At 42.9% G+C, this 26,395-nt stretch overlaps 1 protein-coding gene across 3 annotated transcripts in view; it reads left to right on the top strand.

The window, feature by feature from the left end:
* Positions 1–22,323, top strand: part of LOC139378487 (protein SCAF11-like) — a 29,376-nt gene extending 7,053 nt beyond the window's left edge. The window contains exons 2-16 of one of the 3 annotated variants that reach the window (XM_071120693.1): positions 3,492–3,553; positions 3,660–3,723; positions 3,859–4,004; positions 4,189–4,272; positions 6,043–6,125; positions 11,768–11,838; positions 11,938–11,975; positions 16,858–16,928; positions 17,167–17,292; positions 17,469–17,569; positions 17,940–20,117; positions 20,324–20,628; positions 20,754–20,912; positions 21,115–21,225; positions 21,372–22,323. In XM_071120693.1, coding sequence (XP_070976794.1) covers positions 3,702–3,723; positions 3,859–4,004; positions 4,189–4,272; positions 6,043–6,125; positions 11,768–11,838; positions 11,938–11,975; positions 16,858–16,928; positions 17,167–17,292; positions 17,469–17,569; positions 17,940–20,117; positions 20,324–20,628; positions 20,754–20,912; positions 21,115–21,225; positions 21,372–21,467 — 3,591 coding nt within the window. In that variant the 5' untranslated portion in view covers positions 3,492–3,553; positions 3,660–3,701 and the 3' untranslated portion in view covers positions 21,468–22,323. Of the gene's footprint in view, positions 1–3,170; positions 3,380–3,491; positions 3,554–3,659; positions 3,724–3,858; positions 4,005–4,188; positions 4,273–6,042; positions 6,126–11,767; positions 11,839–11,937; positions 11,976–16,857; positions 16,929–17,166; positions 17,293–17,468; positions 17,570–17,939; positions 20,118–20,323; positions 20,629–20,753; positions 20,913–21,114; positions 21,226–21,371 lie in introns of those variants that run through there. The other 2 variants (XM_071120692.1, XM_071120691.1) reach the window with 2 other exon arrangements.
* Positions 22,324–26,395: the final 4,072 nt, after the last annotated feature.

The following is a 26,395-nucleotide window of genomic DNA, read 5'->3' as shown; positions in this document are numbered from 1 at the left end:
TTTACAGAATAAAAATAACTATTTACACACTTTCAATATTTGGAAGACCCTCAGTCCTCAATCAAATCAAATGTATTTATATAGCCCTTTGTACATCAGCTAATATCTCAAAGTGCTGTACAGAAACCCAGCCTAAAACCCCAAACAGCAAGCAATGTATGTGTAGAAGCACAGTGGCTAGGAAAAACTCCCTAGAAAGGCCAAAACCTAGGAAGAAACCTAGAGCGGAACCAGGCTAGGGGGGGTGGCCAGTCCTCTTCTGGCTGTGCCGAGTGGAGATTATAACAGAACGTGGCCGAGATTTTCAAACGTTCATAGATGACCAGCAGGGTCAGACACTAATGATCACAGTGGTTGTAGAGGGTGCAACAGGACAGCACCTCAAGAGTAAATATGAACAGTTTAGGGTTCCATAGCCGCAGGCAGAACAGTTGAAACTGGAACAGCAGCAAGGCCAGGTGGACTGGGGACAGCAAGGAGTCATCATGCCAGGTAGTCCTGACGCATGGTCCTAGGGCTCAGGTCCTCCGAGAGAGAGAAAGAGAGAATTAGAGAGAGCATACTTAAATTCACACAGGACACCGGATAAGACAGAAGAAGTACTCCAGATATAACAAACTGACCCTAGCCCCCCGACACAAACTACTGCAGCATAAATACTGGAGGCTGAGACGGGGGGTCAGGAGACACTGTGGCCTCATCCGATGAGACCCCCGGACAGGGCCAAACAGGAAGGATATAACCCCACCCACTTTGCCAAAGCTCTACACAATATTGTGCTGCTGATGCCAGGTGCCATCTGTAAAGCAGAGGGTCGCCAAGCACGTGGTGCAGGTGATGGGGGACTTCATCTTGCAAACAACACAATGACGCCTCCATGCTGTGCCCTTTTCCATACCATACCTGCAGAAATACATTTGGGCAGATGAACACTTGTGGCAGGGGCAGAAGGGACAGAGGTAGAGTAGGTAGAACGTGGTGCTGTAGCCAGCAAGCTCCTTGATGAGCAGCTCTCTGAAGTGAGAGGAAGGGCTTTCCACAGCTCTTAGCCATTTCTTTGTTTAGGATGAATGCATTCACCACAGCAATGTCGATGAAATGATAGAAGAACGTCTTGTACCATTTCATCGTCTTAGGCTATTACAATGTTCTCCATATCAGCGCATCTGACAGGTCCACACCTCCCATGCTCTTGTTGTAGTCCTTTATTGCAGTTGGAATGGGGAACCGTCCTTCACACATCTGACGACATGATCCCCACTGAAGGACTTGTAGATTGTTGTGCACATCACCACCTCTCTGGTATCCATCCACTTTACAAAAAGCAGGCCATCTTCACGGATCCATCGCATGATCCCCCGCTCAGCCCGCTTAGGCATGTCGTTCACCTTCGTCTTCGGAAAGCCCACCCTGTTGGTACGAATGGTGCCACAAGCCCACACTTCCCGCTTCCTAAGGTCTGCAAACAGGGTAGGGCTTGTGTTGAAGCTATCCACAAACAGTTTGTAGCCCTTCCCTAGCAGTTGAAAATCCAATAACTCCATTACAGAGTCATAGCTAAGTCCCTTACCGGTAGCAAAACTGTTCTACCCCTCATAGACAAAAAAATTGCATGTGTAGGCACACACAGAATCAGTCAACACAAACTGCTTGTAACACCACTTGGTTGGTTTGTTTCTCATGTACTGTTTGAGGCCAATTCTGGTCTTTGAGGCTGCCATCCTCTCATCTATTGACACATTCGGGGCTGGCTGAAAGTAGGTTTTGCAGGCCTGTAGTAGAGAGGTTTTATTTTGCACAGTCTATCAAATGTTGCTGTGCCTCTCTTCTTGTCATTCGCTTCATCAACCTTTGGGTCACTGATATGAAGCACCTGTGCGATAACCAGAAACCTTTTGCAAGACATAACGGTCATGGGGAAAGGCAGTTGGTAGAGAGATGATGTTTTCCAGTAGCCCCTCAGGCTTTTCAGCTTCACCAGCCCCATGTAGACGACCAGTGAAAGTTAGCAGAAAAAGTCTGACATGGATATGGGCTTCCATGCTACCTTTTTGCCTGCTTGCTTCTTCTCCCCATACTTATTCGTGTTAGACACGAGCGAATCGACAACGGATTGGGTGAAAAACAGCTGAAAAAGCTGAAGGGGGTGGTGAAGGGAGTTGATGTCATGTTCACCTGAGGTCCTGGCTTCCTTTTTGGCCTAAATGTTGGTTGAGGTGGCTCCACATCATCTTCTAGGACAGTGTGCCAACGCCCTTCTGTCCCTTCGTTAGCAGGTGGCACACTTCCCCTCCTCCGCTTCTTTGTCAGTGCCTTCACACCTCTAGATGGCCCGGGAGGTGTGGAGCCGGAGACAACAGGTATCCGGCTGGATGAACCAGCTTCAGTGGGGGATGGACACCTTGGCACTGGGGGCTTCCATTCAGAGTCAGTGTCACTGTGAAAGAAAATGTTCAGTTAGAATAGTTTCACATATGAGCCCTGTATCAACGGTGTTACACATTTCATTACATTTTTATATATTGCAAATAAAATGTTTTTTAAAAATCACTAATAATATTTGATATTATTAATTTCAAACAACGGCATTAGCATGAGAAGAACTTACCAGTCCAAAATGATGTCCTCTCCGTTCAAAAAATATGCTTCCATTTTGGAGTCATAGCTATGGTCGCTAGCTGAATCGTCTTCCAAAAGAAGATCTGTTTCACTGTCACGATCAATTTCCTCTATAATTTTGTCTACATTCGTATATCTAGTCTTAGATTTAGCTTTTCCTGACTTATTCGCCATGATGCTCGATATATTAACAGCTGAAGATGCGTGTTACCGAAAAAGGGCTGTGCGTCACAAGCTTGGCTCCTTCCAGTATGAATCTTAAATGGCGAATGATCGTCTTTACACAGGAGTTTACTACATGGGTTGGTCTTCCAACACATAAACATTACATATGGCCGTTTACCTCAGCTCATTTGCTATCTACCCAGCTAGATTTCAAGACGATCAGTGGTCATTGGGTTAAAATACAGTCAATCAACGAAACAGCGGTCATATCATTGGTGCACAATGATGTCATTGCTTGTTGTTTTCAAATCAGTTTCTTTCAGTCAATACGTCCCGCAAAATGACCCATCAGGTTTGGCTGTGTTACAAACAAACCAGTTGATTGCAATGAAACCAAACATGACTGGAGAAGTCACGTTTACTGTGTGTATTTACATTGAATGTGTCGTCGAAAATGGAATGCGACGGAATTCACGACACAAGCGGTTCATAAAATGTTTCGTGTTAGGCTATAAAAATGGATTTTATCAAACAAAAGACCATTCATTGTGTAACAATGAGCATTGGGATTGCAAACAGAGGAAGATCGTCAAAGGTAAACTATTTATTTTATTGCAGTTTGTGATTTTGTTACGCCTGTGCTGGTTGAAATAGTTGTTTTTTTATGGGGCTCTATCCTCAGATAATCGCATCGTATTCTTTTGCAGTAAATCCTTTTTTAAATCTGACAACGCAGTTGGATTAGCAAGATTCTAGGCTTTCGAAACATGTGAGACACTTGTATTTTCATGAATGTTTAATATGACTATTTATGTAGCGATTCGGGTTCGGTGCGCAGAGGTTAACAACAATCTCTCATTCATTTTTATTTCCAGGGGTCATCTGGTCATTAGGGACAAAGCAACACTGTGCCAAAGATGACGGGTGAATCGGGAAATGGTAAGTAACTGCCAGCCAGTCATCATTAAAAATATATTTCAGTGTGCTTTGGCACCATGGTTTAATTTAAACGTCTCTACCCTCAAGTTTGTTCTTGAATGACAAGCTGTTGTGCCACCTCTCTCTGGTTGTCAGACGGACAGACCCCAGAGGGAGACCCGGAGCCGGAAGAGGCGGAGCGGTGTCCTATCTGCCTGGGCGCCCTGGGCCGTTGTGTCCTGGCCATGCCTGACAGCTGCTGCCATGTATTCTGCCTCAGCTGCCTCCTCAGATGGGCAGAGGTAAGCACCATATCTCTGTCCAACCCCCTAGACACATCACCCTCTGTGGCAACAGATAGTGCTGCAACTGGCAAGTTGTCTTTTGTGATAAGCCATGGTCTTACTCCCGGTGAGGCTCAGGAGACTGACTATACATGGCTAAGATGTGTTGGACTGATGTTTTTTTTCTTCTTCTGTGTTTAAGTTGCAGGCAGTTCCATCCTGCCCAGTGGACAGGCAGCCTTTCAGTGTTGTCTACAAACGTGATGCTGTGCTGGGATGTGTGACGGTAAACAGGGGTTTCTCCGCTGGCTCTACCTTCTGTTTCACAATTTGTAAATGGCATGTCATGAAACATCAGAAGCTACATTATACAGTGCCTTGCGAAAGTATTCGGCCCCCTTGAACTTTGCGACCTTTTGCCACATTTCAGGCTTCAAACATAAAGATATAAAACTGTATTTTTTTGTGAAGAATCAACAACAAGTGGGACACAATCATGAAGTGGAACGACATTTATTGGATATTTCAAACTTTTTTAACAAATCAAAAACTGAAAAATTGGGCGTGCAAAATTATTCAGCCCCTTTACTTTCAGTGCAGCAAACTCTCTCCAGAAGTTCAGTGAGGATCTCTGAATGATCCAATGTTGACCTAAATGACTAATGATGATAAATACAATCCACCTGTGTGTAATCAAATCTCCGTATAAATGCACCTGCACTGTGATAGTCTCAGAGGTCCGTTAAAAGCGCAGAGAGCATCATGAAGAACAAGGAACACACCAGGCAGGTCCGAGATACTGTTGTGAAGAAGTTTAAAGCCGGATTTGGATACAAAAAGATTTCCCAAGCTTTAAACATCCCAAGGAGCACTGTGCAAGCGATAATATTGAAATGGAAGGAGTATCAGACCACTGTAAATCTACCAAGACCTGGCCGTCCCTCTAAACTTTCAGCTCATACAAGGAGAAGACTGATCAGAGATGCAGCCAAGAGGCCCATGATCACTCTGGATGAACTGCAGAGATCTACAGCTGAGGTGGGAGACTCTGTCCATAGGACAACAATCAGTCGTATATTGCACAAATCTGGCCTTTATGGAAGAGTGGCAAGAAGAAAGCCATTTCTTAAAGATATCCATCAAAAGTGTCGTTTAAAGTTTGCCACAAGCCACCTGGGAGACACACCAAACATGTGGAAGAAGGTGCTCTGGTCAGATGAAACCAAAATTGAACTTTTTGGCAACAATGCAAAACGTTATGTTTGGCGTAAAAGCAACACAGCTGAACACACCATCCCCACTGTCAAACATGGTGGTGGCAGCACCATGGTTTGGGCCTGCTTTTCTTCAGCAGGGACAGGGAAGATGGTTAAAATTGATGGGAAGATGGATGGAGCCAAATACAGGACCATTCTGGAAGAAAACCTGATGGAGTCTGCAAAAGACCTGAGACTGGGACGGAGATTTGTCTTCCAACAAGACAATGATCCAAAACATAAAGCAAAATCTACAATGGAATGGTTCAAAAATAAACATATCCAGGTGTTAGAATGGCCAAGTCAAAGTCCAGACCTGAATCCGATCGAGAATCTGTGGAAAGAACTGAAAACTGCTGTTCACAAATGCTCTCCATCCAACCTCACTGAGCTCGAGCTGTTTTGCAAGGAGGAATGGGAAAACATTTCAGTCTCTCGATGTGCAAAACTGATAGAGACATACCCCAAGCGACTTACAGATGTAATCGCAGCAAAAGGTGGCGCTACAAAGTATTAACTTAAGGGGGCTGAATAATTTTGCACGCCCAATTTTTCAGTTTTTGATTTGTTAAAAAAGTTTGAAATATCCAATAAATGTCGTTCCACTTCATGATTGTGTCCCACTTGTTGTTGATTCTTCACAAAAAAATACAGTTTTATATCTTTATGTTTGAAGCCTGAAATGTGGCAAAAGGTCGCAAAGTTCAAGGGGGCCGAATACTTTCGCAAGGCACTGTAGCTTTGGTCACTATGCAAGAAGAATGTACGTGCTTTGACTTCAGTTGTGATGTGAATCTCAGGTTCCTGTGAAGAAGAGAGTCAGCCAATCAGAGCCAGAGAAGTGTGGCTGCACAGACCCGGAAGCCAGTGGCTGTTTGTTGAAGTGAGTAGAGGTCTTGTGTTAGTGAAAGGGTTGCCCTGCTGCACAGTTAACCTGATAAAGAACCTTGGCCGAAACGTTGTCTTTAAACTTGGAGAGCATTCAAACGGTGTGCAGCTTAATGGCAGTGTCAGTTCCCCCATAAATCTATCTGTAGTTATTTGGCGAATTTAGTTGTGACTGATACAAACCTTAGAATGTCTTAGAAATCAAAATATGTGGACTGCATGATGCGACTAGGCTATTCTATTAGAAAAAGTTGCATAAAAAGATTGCACTCTTCTTTGCCTCAGGCTGCGCACCCTGTTATCTCATCAAGTGATCATATTTTCACCCAACAGACTATTTTCAGTTTAAATTTGTCTTTACTAATATGTCACATTTGTTTTGATTTAGAATGGCCCATTATCAAATGGGTAGGAACAGGGGGAGGGGGAAATGTACATGTCATCCTTACGCACTCAAATAGCGAATGAAGGCCACGTTCCCACAGTTTAAATTATGCCCGGTAAGCTATTCCTGTTTTATAGTGGAGCAGCTGAGAAATAAATATAGTAGCAGCTGGGATCCTCCTCTTTTTAGTGGCAACCATCAAAATCCTGCTTTCACACGGGATTACATATAGAAATGTCTGGGTTTATAAGAACACTTATTTCACTTTGTGGATTAACCACTCTTTGAAGAGAAGGCATCCTCACTGCGTGACAGGTGATTTACTGCACAAACTATGTATGCCACGGGCTCTCAACCATGTTCCTGCAGCTACCCAGTGCTTAATTTGGGAAACTAAGTGAAATATGTTCATGAACATCGATAGTAACATGTTTTCACAAAGAAACATATTTAAACTGTTGACAGCCCCTATCTCTGCATGCTTGAGAAAGGAATGAAGGAGAGAGAGGGGAGGAGATGGAAACACACAATGGTGATCTATTCTGTAGCTAAAGTTAATGTCAGCCTATTTATTATGAATATATTATACATACCCTATTACTAGGCTATTCAAGATCAAATACAAAGTCACTATAATTGTAGGCTAATTCTGTAAGCCACCTGCACAATCAATGAACCAACAGCATCGCCTAGGAATAATACGTTCACTCCCAGACTCATGGATAGTTTGGAGTGTAGCATAAGGTAACCAGTCCATCCAGTATGCATAATTTAGTCCACACTCCAAGGCGATAACTCCCCAAAAAATGGTTGGGAGTCTAGACCAATTATGGACCAAGGCATCTTAAATCTGGGTTTTTATAAAATATTTTTTTCTGCTGTGCGTAATGTATTGTATAACAGCACAGTAATTATTTTAATTCAGGGTATTTTTTTCAGGTATGGGCTCATAAAGGCATATATATATATATATATATATATATATATATATATATACATATATGCCTATGCATAGGCTCTAATATTCATATGGGTGTTCTACATGCAACGTCTTAAATGCTTTGAATTAATCATCACCTTAGAAAGCGCTCTCCATTTAGTTGTTTGACATTGAAACAACGACCATGTTCAATTTGAATAACTTCTTTCTTCAAATTGATCATCAGTGAGGTCCAAAAAATGTAGCCTAATGGTGAGGTTTAAAAGCATGATACTGTTTTAATGATGTTTGATGTGATTTTCGATATTTGCATTGATGTCAGTGGTTAGAGGGACAATACAGCCCTGAGTACCAGGCCATTAGCGACCTAATGGTCGTTAGCGATTTGGGTACTACAAAAGAGGAGATTACCAGGACCCCACGGTCACGGCGAATTTAACTGTGGTCATTACAACCCTAGTTGGGAGTTGGGCCAATTTCATCATACCTTTTCATTGGTGTTAAATACCAACTTAAAATGTATACGTTCATGGTTAGGACACCAAGGTCATGTTTTTCCATATTCTATTCCAGTTAAATGGTTGTTCAGATTCACTCAGGTCTTTGGATCATACTTTTTTAATGGCGAGCACAGAATGAGCTTTCCAAAACGTGTTTATATATTATAGAGATTCAATATTTTTGGAGACTCAGATAATTTATTTATAAATCATGTTATTGGCATAGATGACCTAATTTGTACATATTTTTTTTTAAAGGAGTCGCTTCCAGGGCAATGTGATATACCATATTTCTCTCTATACTCAGCCAGGGGTTGGAGGAATCATGTCTAAACCAATTTAGGATGGTGTGAAATGCTAGTGCCTGGAAATACATTTTAAAGTTTGGTACAGTTCATCCTCCCACGTATTTCTCTCTTTGTAAGTTCATTTTAACCGGGATCGCTTTGCCTTGCCATATTAATTTTGAAACCACACTATGAATTTTAGCCCATTAGCCAGAAGGGCGAGACATGGGAAGCATTGAACTACAGAAATTCAGCCGTGGCAATATTCATTTTGACAATATATATTCTGCTGGTTAATCTGAGGTTGGATTGAACGTTCTGTTAAAATTTCATAAGTAGAGATGGAGTCCATCATAGAGAACGGCCGAGCCGATATTGGAATTTTAATCTTTCGGCTTTGCCTATAGGCCCTCTACATAGTAAACCTGCTGTTACATTGAGATGTACAGTTATTTATAGAAGAATCTTGGCTTAGTTTGGGTTCTGATAGTAATTCCCCTGTTTTAGATGCAATAGTTGCTGTATCAGCTAATTGAGCATTACGGCTTAGCTTGTGGGCTAGTAAATGACTGGGACGATTACCATGGACGTCATGGTTGAGTCTAACTCGATGGATGGCAAATTCTGCTTCGTCTTGTCAATAAATTAAGTTGTGTCTTGACTTTGGAAATAGTAATAGCTACCTGGTCTGAAAAAAAAGGGTTTGTTGAAAACGATCTAATGCAGTTAACATTTCCCATTTGTGATTTATTCAACACAGATGCAAATACAGTTGCATACATTTTTAGAAAACTTTGATGGCATTCCATAGAATTCTGACATTTGAAGTAAAGGTGATGATCAGACAAGCTCATGCAGTGCCTTCGGAAGGTTTTCAGACCCCTTGACTCTCCACATTTTGTTACGTTATAGCCTTATTCTAAAATTGATTAACTTTTTCCCCTCAGTCTACACACAATACCCCATAATGACAAAGCAACAACAGGTTGACATTTTTACTAATTTATTAAAAATACATTTGCCCCAGTCTGAGGTCCTGAGCACTCTGGAGCAGGTTGTCATCAAGGATCTCTCAGTACTTTGCTCTGTTCAGCTTTCCCTCGATCCTGACTAGTCTCCCAGTCCCTGCCGCTGAAAAACACCCCCACACCATGATGCTGGCACCAGACGTGGCACTTGGCATTCAGGCCAAAGAGTTCTGTCTTGGTTTCATCAGACCAGAGAATCTTGTTTCTCATGGTCTGAGAGTCTTTAGAAGCATTTTGGCAAGCTCCAAGCGGGCGGTCATGTGCCTTTTACAGAGGAGTGGCTTCCGTTTGACCACTACCATAAAGGCCTGATTGGTGGAGTGCTGCAGAGATCGTTGTCCTTTTGGAAGGTTCTCCCATCTCCACAGAGGAACTATAAGCTCTGTCAGAGTGACCATCGGGTTCTTGGTCACCTCCCTGACCAAAGCCCTTCTCTCCCGATTACTCAGTTTGGCTGGGCGGCCAGCTCCAGGAAGAGTCTTGGTGGTTCCTAACTTCTTCCGTTTAAATATGATGGAGCCCATTTTGGTTTTGGGGACCTTCAATGCTGCAGAAATGTTTTGGTATCCTTCCTCAGATCTGTGCCTCGACATAATCCTGTCTCGTTGCTCTACGGACAATTCCTTCGACCTCATGGCTTGGTTTTTGATTTGAGATGGACTGTCAACTGTGGGACCTTATATAGACAGGTGTGTGCCTTTCCAAATCATGTCCAATCAATTTCATTTACCACAGGTGGACTCCAATCAAGTTGTAGAAACATCAAGGGTGATCAATGGGAACAGGATGCACCTGAGCTCAATTTCGAGTCTCATAGCAAATGGGCTGTTTTTAAAAAACTGTTTTCGCTTTGTCATTATGGGGTATTGTGTGTAGATTAATGAAGGAAAAAAATAATTTAATAATACATTTTTGAAGGCTGTAACGTAACAAAATGTGGAAAAAGTGGTCTGAATATTTTCTGAAGGCACAGTGTGTCGAATTTTTGTTTTCTTCATTTTAGAAAATAAAGGTTTAGATAAGAGAAAATTGAGTACTCTGTTTGAGGAGAAAGTCTACTCTTTTGCTTTAGGAGTATGTGCTCACCAGGCATAATTGAGGTTGTAATCAGAGAGTATATGTTGGAGGGCCTAGGTTACATGTGGATTGTAGTTGGTTTTTATTAGATTTGTCCCACATGTTCAAAATGGCATTCATGTCTGTCCCAATAACTAGTTGGATTTCAATTAATTCTAACAATAGGCTTTTCAGAGAATCAAAAAACTTGGGCTCAAACGAATTTGGAGCATACACATCAATAATGGCAATTTTCTTTCCATTATGGATACGTTTAAGGAAAGTGATTCTGCCTTCTTGGTCTTCACCTTAACCAAGATGGTGATTATTTCTTGGAGCATTGCTATATCAATATGGTTTATTGCTAGGATATCAAGACAGCTAGAACATTTGATTAGTTGAGTAGGTATCCACTTTAGAAGTGAGCAATGACGAGATTCATTTACCGGTTTTAATTGCAAGTCGAGGGCAGCGGTAATTTCCCCACAAACAATCTCTTGTATAGTAGCAGCCAACTCTTTCTGTTCCCACCTGCTAGTTGTTTCTCCACCTTAACATGGTGTTAATACGTTGACAATTATTTTAAAGTATACTCCGTGGCCAGTTTATTACGTACATCCATCTGGTACTGGGTCGGACCCCCCTTTGCCTCCAGAGCAGCCTGAATTCTTCGGGGAATGGAAACATTGCTCAATTGCTATCAAGGGACCTTATGTGTGCCAGGAAAATAGTCCCAACGAATTGTGGGTTCCGAGATGCCGTTCTTCACACCACTGTTGTACTGTGCCGTTATTCGCCTGTTTGTGGCCCGCATGTTTGCACGATTCTTGCCATTCTCCTTCGACCCCTCATCAACAAGCTGTTTTTGCCCACAGGACCTGCCACTGACTGGATGTTTTTTGTTTGTCACACCATTCTCTGTAAACCCTATACCAGATCAAATATCTGTTTGGGGTTCTTGCAGTTAATTTGCAGTCTACAAATTTGTAATTTTGTTCCGGTTCCCTGACCAGCTGCTCAAGAAAGAAAATCAGCCCACGGTTGAATCTAGTTGATGATCCCTGCCATAGACATTGTCGTGCATGAAAAGCCCAGAAGGCCATCCGTTTCTGAGATACTGGAACCGGCGCTCCTGGCACCGACAATCATACCATGCTCAAAGTTGCTTTGGGCACTTGTTTTGCCTATTCTAATGTTCAATCAAACAGTAACTGAATTCCTCGATACCGGTCTGCCTGCTTTATATAGCAAGCCATGGCCACGTGACTCACTGTTTGTAGCAGCAAACCAATTTCGTGAACGGTGTGGTGTACCTAATAAACTGGCCAAGTGTAAGTATGTTAATGTAAAGATATTTTGCTAAAGGAATTCACGAGAAAGCCACACGTTTCAATGCATGCTACCTTTTATGACAAATGTAAAAACCACATTTATATTTAAGGAAAAAAGGAGGAAGATGGAGGAGACCGAAGACGGAGAGGACATCAGAAGCCAAAGGCCTTATTCGGAAATGTATGTGCTTATTCTCCTCATATAAATCATCTTTCCTTCATTTGTTGGCATTTTATTGGCATTTTATTCAGATGTAACAAGATAAATTGTGTTCCTCAGGCAGCGATGATGACCCCTCTGTGTTGAGCAAGAAGAAGGTTAGTAATTTCAGACCCCTTTGTAGAGGCATCTATTTCATAACAAATAATATGTACGGTTCATGCAAGATTTTATGGGTTTAGAGTCCAACTGTGAAGATATGTAATGCATGCGCTGCAACTAAGAAACAAAAGTTTGTTTTAGCATGCTAGATTCGCGTTAGATTCACACTACATACGCGCACACACACGCATACCGACACAATACAAACACAAATACATTTGTGCATTCGTAAAGTATTTAGTTAGAACCCTTGATATTTTCCACATTTTATTACATTCCAGCCTTATTCTAAAATTGTTTAAATAAATAGTTTTCCTTAATCTACACACAATACCCCATAATGACAAAGTGAAAACAGGTTTAGACATTTTTGCAAAAACAGGTTTAGACATTTTTGCATTGATTAGAGTCCAACTGTGGTAAATTCAATTGATTGGACATGATTTGGAAAGGCACACACCTGTCTAGATAAGGTCCCACAGGTGATAGTGCATTTCGGAGAAAAAAAACAAGCCATGAGGTCGAAGGAAATGTCCGTAGAGCTCTGAGACAGGATTGTGTCGAGGCACAGATCTGAGGAAGGGTACCAACACATTTCTGCAGCATTGAAGGTTCCCAAGAACACAGTGGCCTCCATCATTCTTAACCTCTCTGGTGCAAGTGAGACGCTAGCGTCCCACCGCGACAACAGACAGTGAAATTTCAGGGCGCCAAATATAAAACAACAGAAATCCCATAATTAAAATTCCTCAAACATACAAGTATTTTACACCATTTTAAAGATAAACTTCTTGTAAATCCAGCCACAGTGTCCGATTTAAAATAGGCTTTACGGTGAAAGCACACCAAACGATTATGTTAGGTCAGCACCTAGTCACAGAAAACCATACAGCCATTTTCCAGCCAAGGAGAGGGCTCACAAAGTCAGAAATAGCGATTTAAATTAATCACTAACCTTTGATGATCTTCATCAGATGGCACTCACGGGACTTCATGTTACACAATAAATGTGTGTTTTGTTCGATAAAGTTAGTCTTTATGTCCAAAAACCTCATTTTAAATTGGTGTTTTATGTTCAGAAATGCATCGTCTCAAACAAACATCCGGTGAAAGTGCAGAGAGCCACATCAAATAACAGAAATACTCATCATAAACATTGATAAAAGATAAACTTCTCCTTAATGCAACCGCTGTGTCAGATTTCAAAAAGGCTTTACAGCGAAAGCACACTTTGATTATGTTAGGTCAGCTCCTAGCCACAGAAACCCATACAGCCATTTTCCAACCAAGGAGAGTGTCACAAAAGTCAGAAATAGCATTAAAATGAATCACTTACCTTTGATGATCTTCATCTGGTGGCAAAGTACTATAAAAGATAGTAGAAACATGTCAAACGATGTTTAAAATCAACCCTAATCAATCATATTTCAACCGGACAAAAGCTTTGTCAATGGAAAAGGTAAACAAGAAATGCACGCTCCCGATCACGTGCTTGGTTCATGGATGGAAATTTCCACTGTCCTCTCATTGAAAGCGGTGTATCTCCCTCATTTTTCAGAGTAAGCCTGAAACAATGCCTAAAGACTGGTCACATGTTGAGGAAGCCATAGAGATTGTGAACTGGGTCCTAATTCTTTGTATGGTGGATAGGCTTTCAATGGAAAACCAGCCTTTCAAAATAATAGTACTTCCTGGTTGGATTTTCCTCTGGTTTTCGCCTGCCATATCAGTTCTGCTATACTCACAGACATTATTTTAACCGTTTTGGAAACTTGAGTGTTTTCTATCCAAATCTACAAATTATATGTATATCCTAGCTTATGGGCCTGAATACCAGGCAGTTTAATTTGGGCATGCTTTAATGCTGCCCCCTACCCTAGTGAAGTTAAATAGAAGAAGTTTGGAACCATGAAGACTCTTCCTAGAGCTGGCCAAACTGAGCAATCGGGGGAGAAGGGCCTTGGTCAGGGAGGTGACCAAGAACCCGATGGTCACTCTGGCAGAGCTTTATTTGGTATTTTATAAGAATCCTCATTAGCTGTTGCAAAAGCAGCAGCTACTCTTCCTGGGGTCCACACAAAACATGAAACAATACAGAACATCATTAGACAAGAACAGCTCAAGGACAGAACTACATAAATTTTTTAAAAGGCACACGTAGCCTACAAATCAATGGATACACAGAAACTATCTAGGTCAAATAGGGGAGAGGCGTTGTGCCACGAGGTGTTGCTTTATCTGTTTTTTTTAACCAGGTTTGCTGTTTATTTGAGCAATATGAGATGTAAGGAATTTCCATGCAATAATGGCTCTATATAATACTGTACGTTTTCTTGAATTTGTTCTGGATTTGGGGACTATGAAAAGACCCCGGGTGGCATGTCTGGTGGGATAAGTATGTGTGTGTGTCAGAGCTGTGTGTAAGTTGACTATGCAATCAATGTGGGATTTTCAGCACATTAATGCTTCTTATAAAAATAAGTGATTGCAGTCGGTCTCTCCTCAACTCTTAGCCAAGCGAGACTGGAATGCATAGTATTTATATCAGCTCTCTGATTACAATTAAGAGCAAAACGTGCCGCTCTGTTCTGGGCCAGCTGCAGCTTAACTAGGTCTTTCCTTGCAGCACTGGACCACACGACTGGACAATAATCAAGATTAGACAAAACAAGAGCCTACAGAACTTGCTTTTTGGAGTGTGGTGTCAAAAAAGCAGAGCTTCTCTTTATTATGGCTAGACCTCTCCTCGTCTTTGCAACCATTGAATTTATATGTTTTGACCATTTACAATCTAAGGTAACGCCAAGTAATTTAGTCTCCTCAACTTGTTCAACCACCACACCATTCATTACCAGATTCAGCTGAGGTCTAGCACTTAAGGAATGATTTGTACCAAATACAATACTCTTAGTTTTAGAGATGTTCAGGACCAGTTTATTACTGGCCACCCATTCCAAAACAGACTGCAACTCTAAGGGTTTCAGTGACTTCATTAGCTGTGGTTGTGGATGCGTATATGGTTGAATCATCAGCATACATGGACACGCATGCGTTGTTTAATGCCAGTGGCAGGTCATTTGTAAAAATAGAAAAGAGTAGAGGGTTTAGAGAGCTGCCCTGCGGTACACCACACTTTACATGTTTGACATTAGAGATGCTTCCATTAAAGAAAACCCTTTGAGTTCTATTAGATAGATAGCTCTGAATCCACGATCTCCACAGAGGAACTCTGTGGAGATGGGAGACCCTTCCAGAAGGACAACCATCTCTGCAGCACTCCACCAATCAGGCCTTTATGGTAGAGTGGCCAGACAGAAGCCACTCCTCAGTAATAGGCACGTGACAGCTTGCTTGGAGTTTGCCAAAAGGCACCTAAAGGACTCCGACCATGAGAAACAAGATTGATGAAATCAAGATTGAACTCTGGCCTGAATGCCGAGCGTCACATCTGGAGGAAACCTGGCACCATCCCTACGGTGAAGCATGATGGTGGCAGCATCATGCTGTGGGAATGTATTTCAGCGGCAGAGACTGGGAGACTAGTCAGGATCGAGGGAAAGATGAACGGTAGAAAGTACAGAGAGATCCTTGATGAAAACCTGCTCAGGACCTCAGACTGGGGCAAAAGTTCACCTTCCAACAGGACAATGACCTTAAGCACACGGCCATGACAACGCAGAAGTGTCTTCGGGACAAGTCACTCAAAGTCCTTGAGTGGCCCAGGCAGTGCCCGGAATTCAACCCGGGGCGGCAGGGTAGCCTAGTGGTTAGAGCGTTGGACTAGTAACCGGAAGGTTGCAAGTTCAAACCCCCGAGCTGACAAGGTACAAATCTGTCGTTCTGCCCCTGAACAGGCAGTTAACCCACTGTTCCTAGGCTGTCATTGAAAATAAGAATTTGTTCTTAACTGACTTACCTGGTTAAATAAAGGTAAAATAAAAACCCCATTGAACTTCTCTGGAGAGACCTGAAAATAGCTGTGCAGTGACGCTCCCCATCCAACCTAAGCTTGAGAGGATCTGCAGAGAAGAATGGGAGAAACTCCCCAAATACAGGTGTGCCAAGCTTGTAGCCTCCTACCCAAGAAGCCTGAAGGCTGTAATCGCTGCCAAAAGTGCTTCAAAAAAGTACTGAGTAGAGGGTCTGAATACTTATGTAAATATGATATTTCAGTTTTATTTGTAATAAATACATTTGCAGAAATGTCTAAACCCGTTTTTGCGTCGTCGTTATGGGGTGTTTGTGTGTGTGTGTAGATTGAGAAAAAAAAAAGCAATTTAATCCATTTTAGAATAAGGCTGTAACGTAACAAAATAAGGAGAAAGTCTAGGGGTCTGAATACTTTCCGAATGCACTGTACACACACATGCCTACTCACACACCTAATTTGCTGCTGCTATTATGTTCTTTATTATACTCTTATTGTTATCTATCCTGATGCCTAGTCACTACCCTGCCTCCATGTTCATGTCTACCTCAAATACCTCGTACCTCTGCACATTGATCTGGTACTGGTACTTCCTGTATACATCTCCTTTGTGTATTTTGTATTCCTCTTGTGTTACTACTTTGTTTTAAACTCTGCATTGTTAGGAAGGCCTAGTAAGCATGCATTTCACGGTATAATCTACACCAGTTGTATTCGCCGCATTTGACATAACATTTGATTTTAGATTGTTGGTTAGAAATATGTTCAGCAGATCTAGCCTTTCCCATGTTTGAATTTGCTCAGCCAAGAGTTTTCGATAATACTCTGGCATAGAATAAGTAGTATCAACGTGGCCCCATGTCCTCATCGGCCTATTTGTTCCCACTGGGTGCTTGTCTGGTATTTGCAACAGCCAAGCCTCATTTTGAACGGTTTTCTCTCTTTTCCAGGTGAGAGGACCTCTGTGCTCTTGGTCTGCGGCCCAGACAGGCACAGCAATGGGGACTCTGACACAGTGCATGTGAGTAGGCCACTTTGTTAACGTTTTGATTTGCAGCTCACCGAGCAGAGACACAGTAACTACTTCTTATGGTACTTCACAATTTGTTGGAAACCCTGTTCTAATCATCGTTGTCCTAACAAAGTTGAAATAGATGGACTCTTTCTGTCTCAAGTTTGTGTGTTTTTGACTTAAAGACAACCAATGAAAGATGTCCTTTTTCTGTGTTTGTATATTGTGTCCTTTGTCTACTCTGCAGTGCAGAACCCCTTTGGGTGCCCGAGGAGGAGCCGTCTGAGGATGACTGTAAACAGTGTAGCCGCAAAACACAGGACTGCCCATTTCTGCCTGTTGCTGTACCCGTTCCTGCCAGTGGCAACTCAAGGTGAGTTGGTCCGCACACAAGTAATGTATGTAGATGGAGTGTGTGTATATATTGTAGGTAGAGGTTGTAGGGTGAGAGTTTTTCAATAGAAAGGGATTTTGAGTGCATTTTTGACAGTATGAGTGAATATTGGTCAGCATAATTTGTAGAGCTCTGATCTGATATTTCCCTCCCAGGCAGTTGTTCCATCCCTCTGAGTGGAGTAGCAGCCCCTTTCCTCTGAGACCCCTCTCACCGTTCTCTACTACTGCTTCACCTCTCGGCTCGGGGCATTTTGGTGAGTCCTGCTTTGAAATGCTTATCAACCATTTAGTGAGTCTGTTCAAATGAACCACCTCAGGTTTCCCCCCCTCCCAAAACCCGGTATAAATGTTAACTTGAATCACTGAGTTTGAATGAGGTCACGAAAGGTGACTGACTGTAAGCTGCTTGGCTACATGAAGCTACATTGTGGCAGTAAGCTACTTTTTCTGAATAATTTCCATCATGTGTGTGGGTTGTGCAGTACCCTGGCATTAGGAGTTCAGTTTTGTGAAGGCACCAAATCCAAACCTTTAATCGATAGGTTATGCCTAATTTTATGCTACATTGGACCATTTAGATTTCTCACAATACTTCTAATATTCATGATTATGTCTCATAATAAGTCTTTCAGGGAAGAGTTTGCGCAGTCACCTGCCCAAAAGGAGAGGAGAAGAAGGGCACACGTGGATCTGGCTCCAAAGGCCCCTCCAAACAGACAGAGGCCCTGACGACTAGGCGCTCTGGCCGCCACAGCAGGGTTGAGGAACAAGCTCCTACACAAGACCCTGCATCTTCGCAGTCCCACTCTTCAGATTCCGACACTTCCACAAACCCACCCACAAAAGCGGGCAAAAGCACCGCAGCAGCTGGTAAGAAGAAGGGCAAATGGGCAGCTCAGCGAAAGCCCAACGCCAGGAGGAAGGCCCAAGTGAGAAAAAAGGCCTCCAAAGTCATCCTCAGTAGTCCATCAGGAAGTGAGGAAGAGGAAGCCAAAGAGGAGGAGGAGGAATTCGAGCAGCAGAGGAAAGAGGTAGAGGAAAGGGAGCAGCTCTCAGACACTGCAGTGAGCCCACAGGCTGTGCAGCGCACCTCCAGCCCTACCGAGGAGGAAGGCCGTCCCGAACCTTCTGCATGTGATGCCCTGAAGGACACTGAGGACCAGCCATGCGAAGATTATGATATTTCTGAGGAAGAGGAACGTGGGAAGGAAGAAGAAGAGGAGGATGGTGAGGAAGAGGACCGGAAGTCACCGTCGTCAGATGTAGAGCTGAATACCCCTGGGCTCTCCCCCGACAGGGACCAATGTGCAGAGGAGAAACACCCAGACCAAATAGAAGACCCAGAGAAAAGCAACTCAACCACCTCTTCCAACTCACCAGAGAGACCATTGGAGAGCCCCCAGTCTGGGCAGTCAGGACAACTTGGGGAGGAAGATGCTGATGCTGTGGAAGCCACTAACGATCCAACAGAAGTGAAATCAGATGATGAAGCCTCAGTGAAGGAGGAGAAAGCAGAGGTCTCTCCCTGCCCCACTGCAGAGCCTGAATCTTGTACTGGCTCGACTCGTTGTGAATCTCCAGACGGTAATGTGTCCCAGAGAGGTCAAGGCACCTCAGAAGCAAAAATGTCCGAGGAGGACAGGCATGATCCAAAGGATGTCATAAATGAAAAATCAGCAACCGGCAGCAAAGAGGACGGTCTGTCTGAGGATGACACAGAAGCAATACCAATGGACTGTGATTCACCCAGCAGTGAGCGCAGCACCAAGCTGGCCTCTGATCCACCAAAAGAGACTGAAAGTACAGCTCACGAGTCCACAAGCCAGGCCACGGAAGACAAGAGGAATGGTAGCAGGCAGGAGCGGGAGAGCTCGGTCAGAGAGGAAAAGGTAGAGGAAAGGAAGAATGGCAGGCAGCGCAAGTCGCGCTTCCACTCTGCTGCCACCACTTGGTCTCCCAAGAGAGAGTCGAAGCAGGACTCGTTGAGGAGGTCGCGCTCCAGATCTCAGGAGCGCAACAAGGAGCGCCAGGCCTCGGGCAGCCGCAGCAGGGAACGGGACGCTGAGAGGGACGCCCCCAGGACGGACCGTATCCGTGACCGTAGCCGTGAGAGGAAAAACAGGAAGCGCTCTAAGAGCCGTTCCAGATCTAGTTCCAGGTCCAGAAACAGGTCCTACCGAAGAGGGTCATCCCCGGAGCGCCCAGACTCAGGGGGACAGTCACCACGGAAGAGAGATCGCTGGACTGGAGATGGATGGAGGGCTGGGCCGGGTAGCGACCCCTCTCGAAGGAATTTCCCAGAGAGGCCAGCCAGAGACGCGGGCCGCTCTGAAAACGGCGGCTTTGCAGATGTTTCCCCCAGCAGGGAAAATCCTGACTGGGTTATGGAGAAGGCACGTGCTGACACAGAGGCCAGGGTGACAAGTGTGCCTCGCTGGGAAGATAAAGGCTGGGGTGGAGATCGTGGACGAGGCACAGGACGAGGCCGGGGCGCCTACGGAACCTCCAACCAACAGGGGGAGCAGGCAGAAAACCGCTGGCAGCCCAGAAACACATTCTCAGGGACCTCAAACAATTCAGGGAGCGACGCGTACAGCCGATTCAACGAGAACCGTGGCGGCCGCAGGAAGGAGCCTGAGATGGGCGAATCGATGATGGACCGCTCTGGCTGGTCATCAGCTTCCAGCTGGGCTGTGCGGAGGACACTCCCGGCAGACGTGCAGAACTATTACTCCAGGAGAGATCGAGGGGGAGGTGCAGGCTCTGGCAGCTGGAGCAGGCAGGAGGAGACGTCAACAGCAGGTCAGAACCCTTAGATTGTGTGCCATGGAGTGTATGCACTCATTACTGTTACCAGTTTCACTGTGCATATCGAAATGGTATTGCTGATGCCTGTTGCGCAGTTGATGTGGATCCCACTTCTGCCACCAATGTAAATCTTAATAAAAGCCCAGAATGTACATTAGGTAATCTAATATTATTCTTGATATTTGTTTTTGTCTATTCAGACCCAGCTCAGAGTGAGAACAATGCCCAGCCCAATGCGGGTGGAGAAGCTCCACCCGCCCTGAACGTCATGCCTCCCCAAATGAACGTCCTGCATTACCCAATGGGCCCGCGAGGCCCACCTGTCAGCCTGCAACCACCCCCCTTCGGGATGCCTCCTCAGGTCCCCATGCACCACCACTCCTCAGTGCCTCTCCTGCAGGTCCCTGTGACAGCTGCCCAGGGCCTCCCACCACCACCACCACCACCACCTCCCATGCAGCAGGGCAGCATGACGGCCATACAGGCAGATAGCCGCACAACACAGGTAAAGACAGGAGTATATTTGCATCCTTTGTCAAAATATAATCTTCTGGACCCAAGCAATCTGTTTGAGTATTTTCACTTCTCTCATACTTTGTCCCCATGAATACCTCCATGCCTCTTTCCCAGATGATGAGCAGCATGGCAGGCCATGGCAAAGCCCCCTTCATGCCCACCATGACCAAAGTAGGTGGCGCCAACACAGTCCAGGCCCACAGCATGGCCATGCCATCCTCCACCACCCAGCACAGCAGGGCTGCCCCCCCAGACAGCTCCAAGAAAGAAAAGGTAATGTCACCGCCACGAATAACAACCACAGCACCAGGTATTATTCTCAAGTGGCTTCCTATACTTTCTGTTTTGTATATACTGTGGAGAGCTACTTTGCTAGTTAATGATTTGTGTTTGCATTCTGACCCAGATAATTAATGATCCTTTTATTAGATTAGAACTAGATTTCTTAACTTGATATCTGCTTTGGAAACAACAGATCCATGAGAGAGCTGTCAATGAAGTGAAAGCAGCCATGAAACCCTACTACCAAAACAAGGACATCACCAAGGACGAGTACAAGGAGATTGTACGCAAAGCAGTTGAAAAAGTGAGTGGTTAAAAACTTCCAGTAACATTTTGACATTGGTATTTGAGTATTAAAACGACTTAGCTTTTAGGAGTACATGTAGCTTTTAGGAAATCAAAACGGTCTGTTTATATTTTTTGATTTCCTGAGGGCATTTTATATTTCAGGTCTGCCACAGCAAGAGTGGAGAGGTGAACTCTGGGAAAGTGGCAAACTTGGTGAAGGCCTACGTGGACAAATACAAACACGCTCGCAAGAAATGAACCCTGACATCTGCTGAGGGGGAAACGGTCTCAGCCCATCTGCTTAAGTGCAATTTCTACCAGGTGTAACAGCCTCCCGGCTGACAGACTGGAGCCCGACTTTTGATATCTCTTACTTTACCTTGATGATTTTTCTATAGATTTCATATTTTGTTTAGAAATAATCCAATCGGAAACTGTAGTGTGAGAAGACCGTTATTTCAAGTAGATCTTGTGGCTTGGGAACTACTATGAGATAGATGCCCAGAGTAGCTGGAGCAGTAAGGTTAGCACCTGTTCTCTGGTGAGATGGACATGGTGCTATGGGTAGTACAGAGGAGAGCACCCTCTCGTGGAGCCAGCTGGTATGATGAATTTCTCCCTCTCTCCACCGGGGACCTCTTAATGACTTCTTAGTTAAAAAATATTGTAATTGTTTCTCATTTTGTTTTTGTTTTATAAATATTATATTATGATTATTCTGGAGAAAGCCTAGGTAAATGTGCATTGCCTTTATGACTCTCTAGGCTGCATCACACAGGCAGCCCAATTCTGATCTTTTTCCACTAATTGGTCTTTTGACCAATCAGATCAGCTCTGGAAAAGATCTGATTGGTCAAAAGAGCAAGAAAAATATCAGAATTGGTCTGCTTGTGTAAACTCGGCCTTAGTCATCACAGCTCAAAGCTTGAGTGTAATTGTATCAGGGACTTCATTGGTTGAGAGTTGGTGATCAGTTGTCCAATCAGCAGTGAATTTGTAGCGTACGGTATGGGTCTGGCAGATCAGGTGAAAACGGCCATGTCCCTTACTTGTTAAATGTGCTGCGTAAACGTGCGAAATAACTAGAGAGCAATGAAATAAATGAGCTGCTTCATGTCTGGCTATGTGTGTGTGTTTGTGGTCATACATGGAAAAGTTATTGACCCCATCCATCAATTTTAACATCAGAATTTCTATTTTTTAAAGGTCCAATGCAGCTGTTTTCTCTATCAAATAATTTCTGGGTAACAATTACTGTTACTGTGGTTGTTTTCAATAAAAATTGTAAGAAAATGTATGTAAATTCCTTGGCAAAGAGCAATTTCTCAATCAAGAATTTAACTAGGACTGTCTGTGAGAGGTTTGTGTGGGGAGGGGTAAACTGAAAGGTAGCCATCCCACCAAAACAGACTGAAATTTCAGGTGCTTTTCACACAGCTCTTAACCTAAAAGGGCATCATTTTTCACTATTTCACCTGACAGACATCTTTTGTTATGGTCATGAAGACCCTCTTGCCAATGTTTCACAAAAGCAGTCCAATGCACTGCTTGTTAACCTGAAAATGTGCTTCACTAGTTTCACCAGCAGGGCAAGCTTGTCAAAACCATCGTCAGGTTTTTTTTAAATCAACCCACCATTTCATAGAAAAGATATGAACAGTTAACATGACAATCAACAGAACATTGGCAATCAGGGCCTTTTCCAGTTATAAGCGACATAAACGGTTGCTTAGGCCGGGGTCTCAATCTAGTAAAAATTGTAGAATACGCCAGGTGCAATTTCGAAATTTGGTTGTGCATCCGCCGTTTTTCTCTTATGACACGCACCAGGTTTCCATCCAACCTTTTTATGCGAGTAAAGTACATGTCGGATAAAAGATGTCATGACAGGCTAGATGGAAACATCATTTTTCGGTAAAACTTCCAAATGTCGGCAAAAAATACACTGAACAAGGTGGGATCTTTTTGTGTTGGTAAAATTAATTATGCGAAAACGTCGGTGGAAACGCTTTTTTTGCGCAAATATTGATATGCTTAATAAACATATTGAAGTAAACTTGGAGTCACGCGATGACATGTATGGTCCTCCCATTAGGACTCGTCGGGAAAGAAATCAGGTTACAGATTTGAATAAATTATGATTAACGTAACAAGGTGATGACTGATACTCCTTTCCAGTAAATATCGAGGGATTTATTCTTGTGACATGATGATCGATTTTTGGCTTCCGTTTGACAAAAATAATCTCGCTCTTTTGTCCATCATAATAACAATCTCATCATGTAGGCTATATGGGTTATTCTACGGAAATGGTGGATTTTGAAGAGCACATTTTTTTTTGTAAATAAAACTTTGTCAGATAATAGTTAACCCATTGTAAATCAACATGCATGCCAGTTTAATTACATTTAATATCTGTAATACATAACATAAAAAAATGATAGTGCTGCCTTGTCGTCTCTGGTGCTCCCTATATTTTAGATGACAATTCAGGCTTTCCTGAATGTAATTTCACATTTGAATTTGCATAGATAATCAAAGACAAAAGGTTAATGCAAATATTAATACATTGTAATAGATTTGTAATAATTAACTTTAAACCTGTATGTAGAAAGTTCTATTGTGTGACATTTTTATATTTCTACCACGTGTTTTGTGTTTTGTGTTGTAACATTAGAAATAATTGAAGTTGGATCATCAAATTCGTATTATCATATCCTTAAAATGCTTACTAATGAATGCAGCAGCAGTTGGGTAGATAAAGATTAACATATTCTATGAAAATGGGCAACTCTGATGCCAGAACACAAGTATCCATGCAGTAACACCAGTGACACGACGTGAAACCATTGACATTAACATATAAATTATTCCATACAAATTTGATCAATTTAGTAATTAAAAAATATATATAAATCATGTTAGAATGTGTTGATTTTATATGAACAATAAAATTAATGTTATTGGTCAAAGATTAAGACCAAAAGATTAAGCCTATTGCCTCAAATGTATTCCCTAACACATTGTCGTACAAACATAAAAGATGTATATTAGAACTGTAGAAACACAACATTGAATGTAAACTAAGACTAACTTTTCCCAAAAGCACGGATATAGACATATTGTACGCAGTAAAACATGTTCATGGAGCAGGCCTATTTCCTGTACTAACTTTTCCTGTACTAATTATTTCCCATACTAACTTCACTTTTACTTGAGATTTGTTTGTCTTTAGAAAAGTTTGTCCGTATGTTTGTCTTTGTTATGCTATTGTATCATATCCATCTGTTAGCATCTCCCAGCCAGTCTCCCTTGCTTTCTAACCACTGACGCCTTCTTCTTCAGGTGCTCCTCCAAGTACTTCCAGATACTGTGGCCAATCTGAGCTGATCTTTTGTTCACTGGCATTGGCTTTGGCATCAGACACACAGTGTGGTCATCCCCATACCGGTTGATATCATCTCTTGGGCTTGACCAGAATAACTTGTTGACTTCATTCCTTGTGCATGCACTTAACTTTGACGTTATGTTCTTTGACCTCCAGTATAACCCCAGGGTATGGTGGTTCATCGTGGTTCACAATGCACCCCTGTCGGGAGAGTGACACTGTCGGGAGAGTGATTTCTTGGAGTCCATGACAAGGGCAATCCCACATGCTTTGCGCTGCATGGCAGAGACGACTTATGTCTCTGTATTTTAGGATGCCAGGCGTGATTACTCAGAACCTGGTGCATTCGTATGGTTCCTTTTATGGTTACTCCATAAATCTTCTGTGCCTTACTTTCCACTTCTTCCTCACTGACATAATATAACTCTATTTGAGTGCCAGAGTCCCTTACCTCCTCATCGAAAGACATTGCATCCTTTGTCTTTCACATGGTGGACCAAGGTCAGTTGTCCACTTTAGTGAGCCCCCCACTCCACCTCTTCATTGGATTTCTGTCTAGCCGGTGGAGCGGTGGAGTGTTCACATTCTTGGCTTGTGCCTTTGAATTGTTACAAACTGTGCTATCTGCAATCTCCTCCAGGTTGCTGGACTGTGAAAGACCAAGTTTGTGCATTTTATCCATCGTAAACTGCAAGTTCTCAGGAGTCTTGCACTGGCAAGTTTCTCAGTCTCTCTCCTGCGGTGTCACCCCCCAAAAGGGGTTTTCCCTGCAAAAGAAGTGCTCTCTCTCTCCTGCTCTAAACATCTCTCTGTGTTTTTCTGACTGACCCGACATTGCTTTCGCTACTGTCTAGTTCCTCTTTCTGTGAGATCATTCACTCTCTTTCTTTTTTCACTCTCTAAATCCTTTAAATAAGTAAGTTGTTTTTGTAATGCCGGCTGCTCTGCAGTCTGGGCAGCATCCCTGCGCTCTCTGTAGAGTCTTTGCTTTTCCGCAGCACTTACTTTTAAATTTGCTGTATCTATTAAAAGGAAAGCCATACAAATCACAAAATTGAAACAGTATAAAACCTTATGTTGATATAAAAAGTTATCAGTGTGATTGATTTTCACTGGTGTTAATGTCAAGTCACTGGTGTTACCAGCAGGAACAGTAACACCAGGGACGTAACACCGGTGACAAATCTGCTGACAAGATGGCATATCTAAAATGGGGGCCACAGTAGCTCAAACCACACTTCTTAAATTGTAAATAAATCAAAACCAGAGTTTTTTGTTGTGAGAAAACAGTAGAGTTGAAAATGTGATGGAAACCCATTTAACTTGTATTTTGTATGAGGTATATGGGAATTTAACCACAAAAGGTTTTTTATGTGCAATACATCATCACGCACAGCCTTTTTTCTACAGCAAGTCAATTTGATGGAAACATCTCTGGTGGGAACATGCACATTGTTTTTATGACGATTTTCGAAGATTTGCATGATAATCTGTTGCCAATTGGACAGCTACCGACAGTCACTCAATTAACCATGTCATCAAAAAAAATGTTTTATTGGTAGTTAGCCAGCTATCTAAACTTGTAGTAATCATGGCTGAATACCTACCTCCAGGAGGCACCCATTGATTTTGTTAGTCATTCTCACTCAGATATCTTATTAACATGGCATAAGTCATTACTAAATGTGTAGAATTGCCGAAAATTTGCTCTAAAACTGCCAAAATATCTCTCCACCCTATGGAAAAATGGGTAGAACTGCAGGAAATTAGCATGGCAAAATGTTTAAAATGTTTTGCT

This window comes from Oncorhynchus clarkii, chromosome 21, assembly GCF_045791955.1.
Source record: "Oncorhynchus clarkii lewisi isolate Uvic-CL-2024 chromosome 21, UVic_Ocla_1.0, whole genome shotgun sequence".
NCBI classification, from domain to species: domain Eukaryota; kingdom Metazoa; phylum Chordata; class Actinopteri; order Salmoniformes; family Salmonidae; genus Oncorhynchus; species Oncorhynchus clarkii.
Note: the sequence above shows the minus strand (reverse complement) of the source record. Positions and strands in the feature narration are given on the sequence as shown.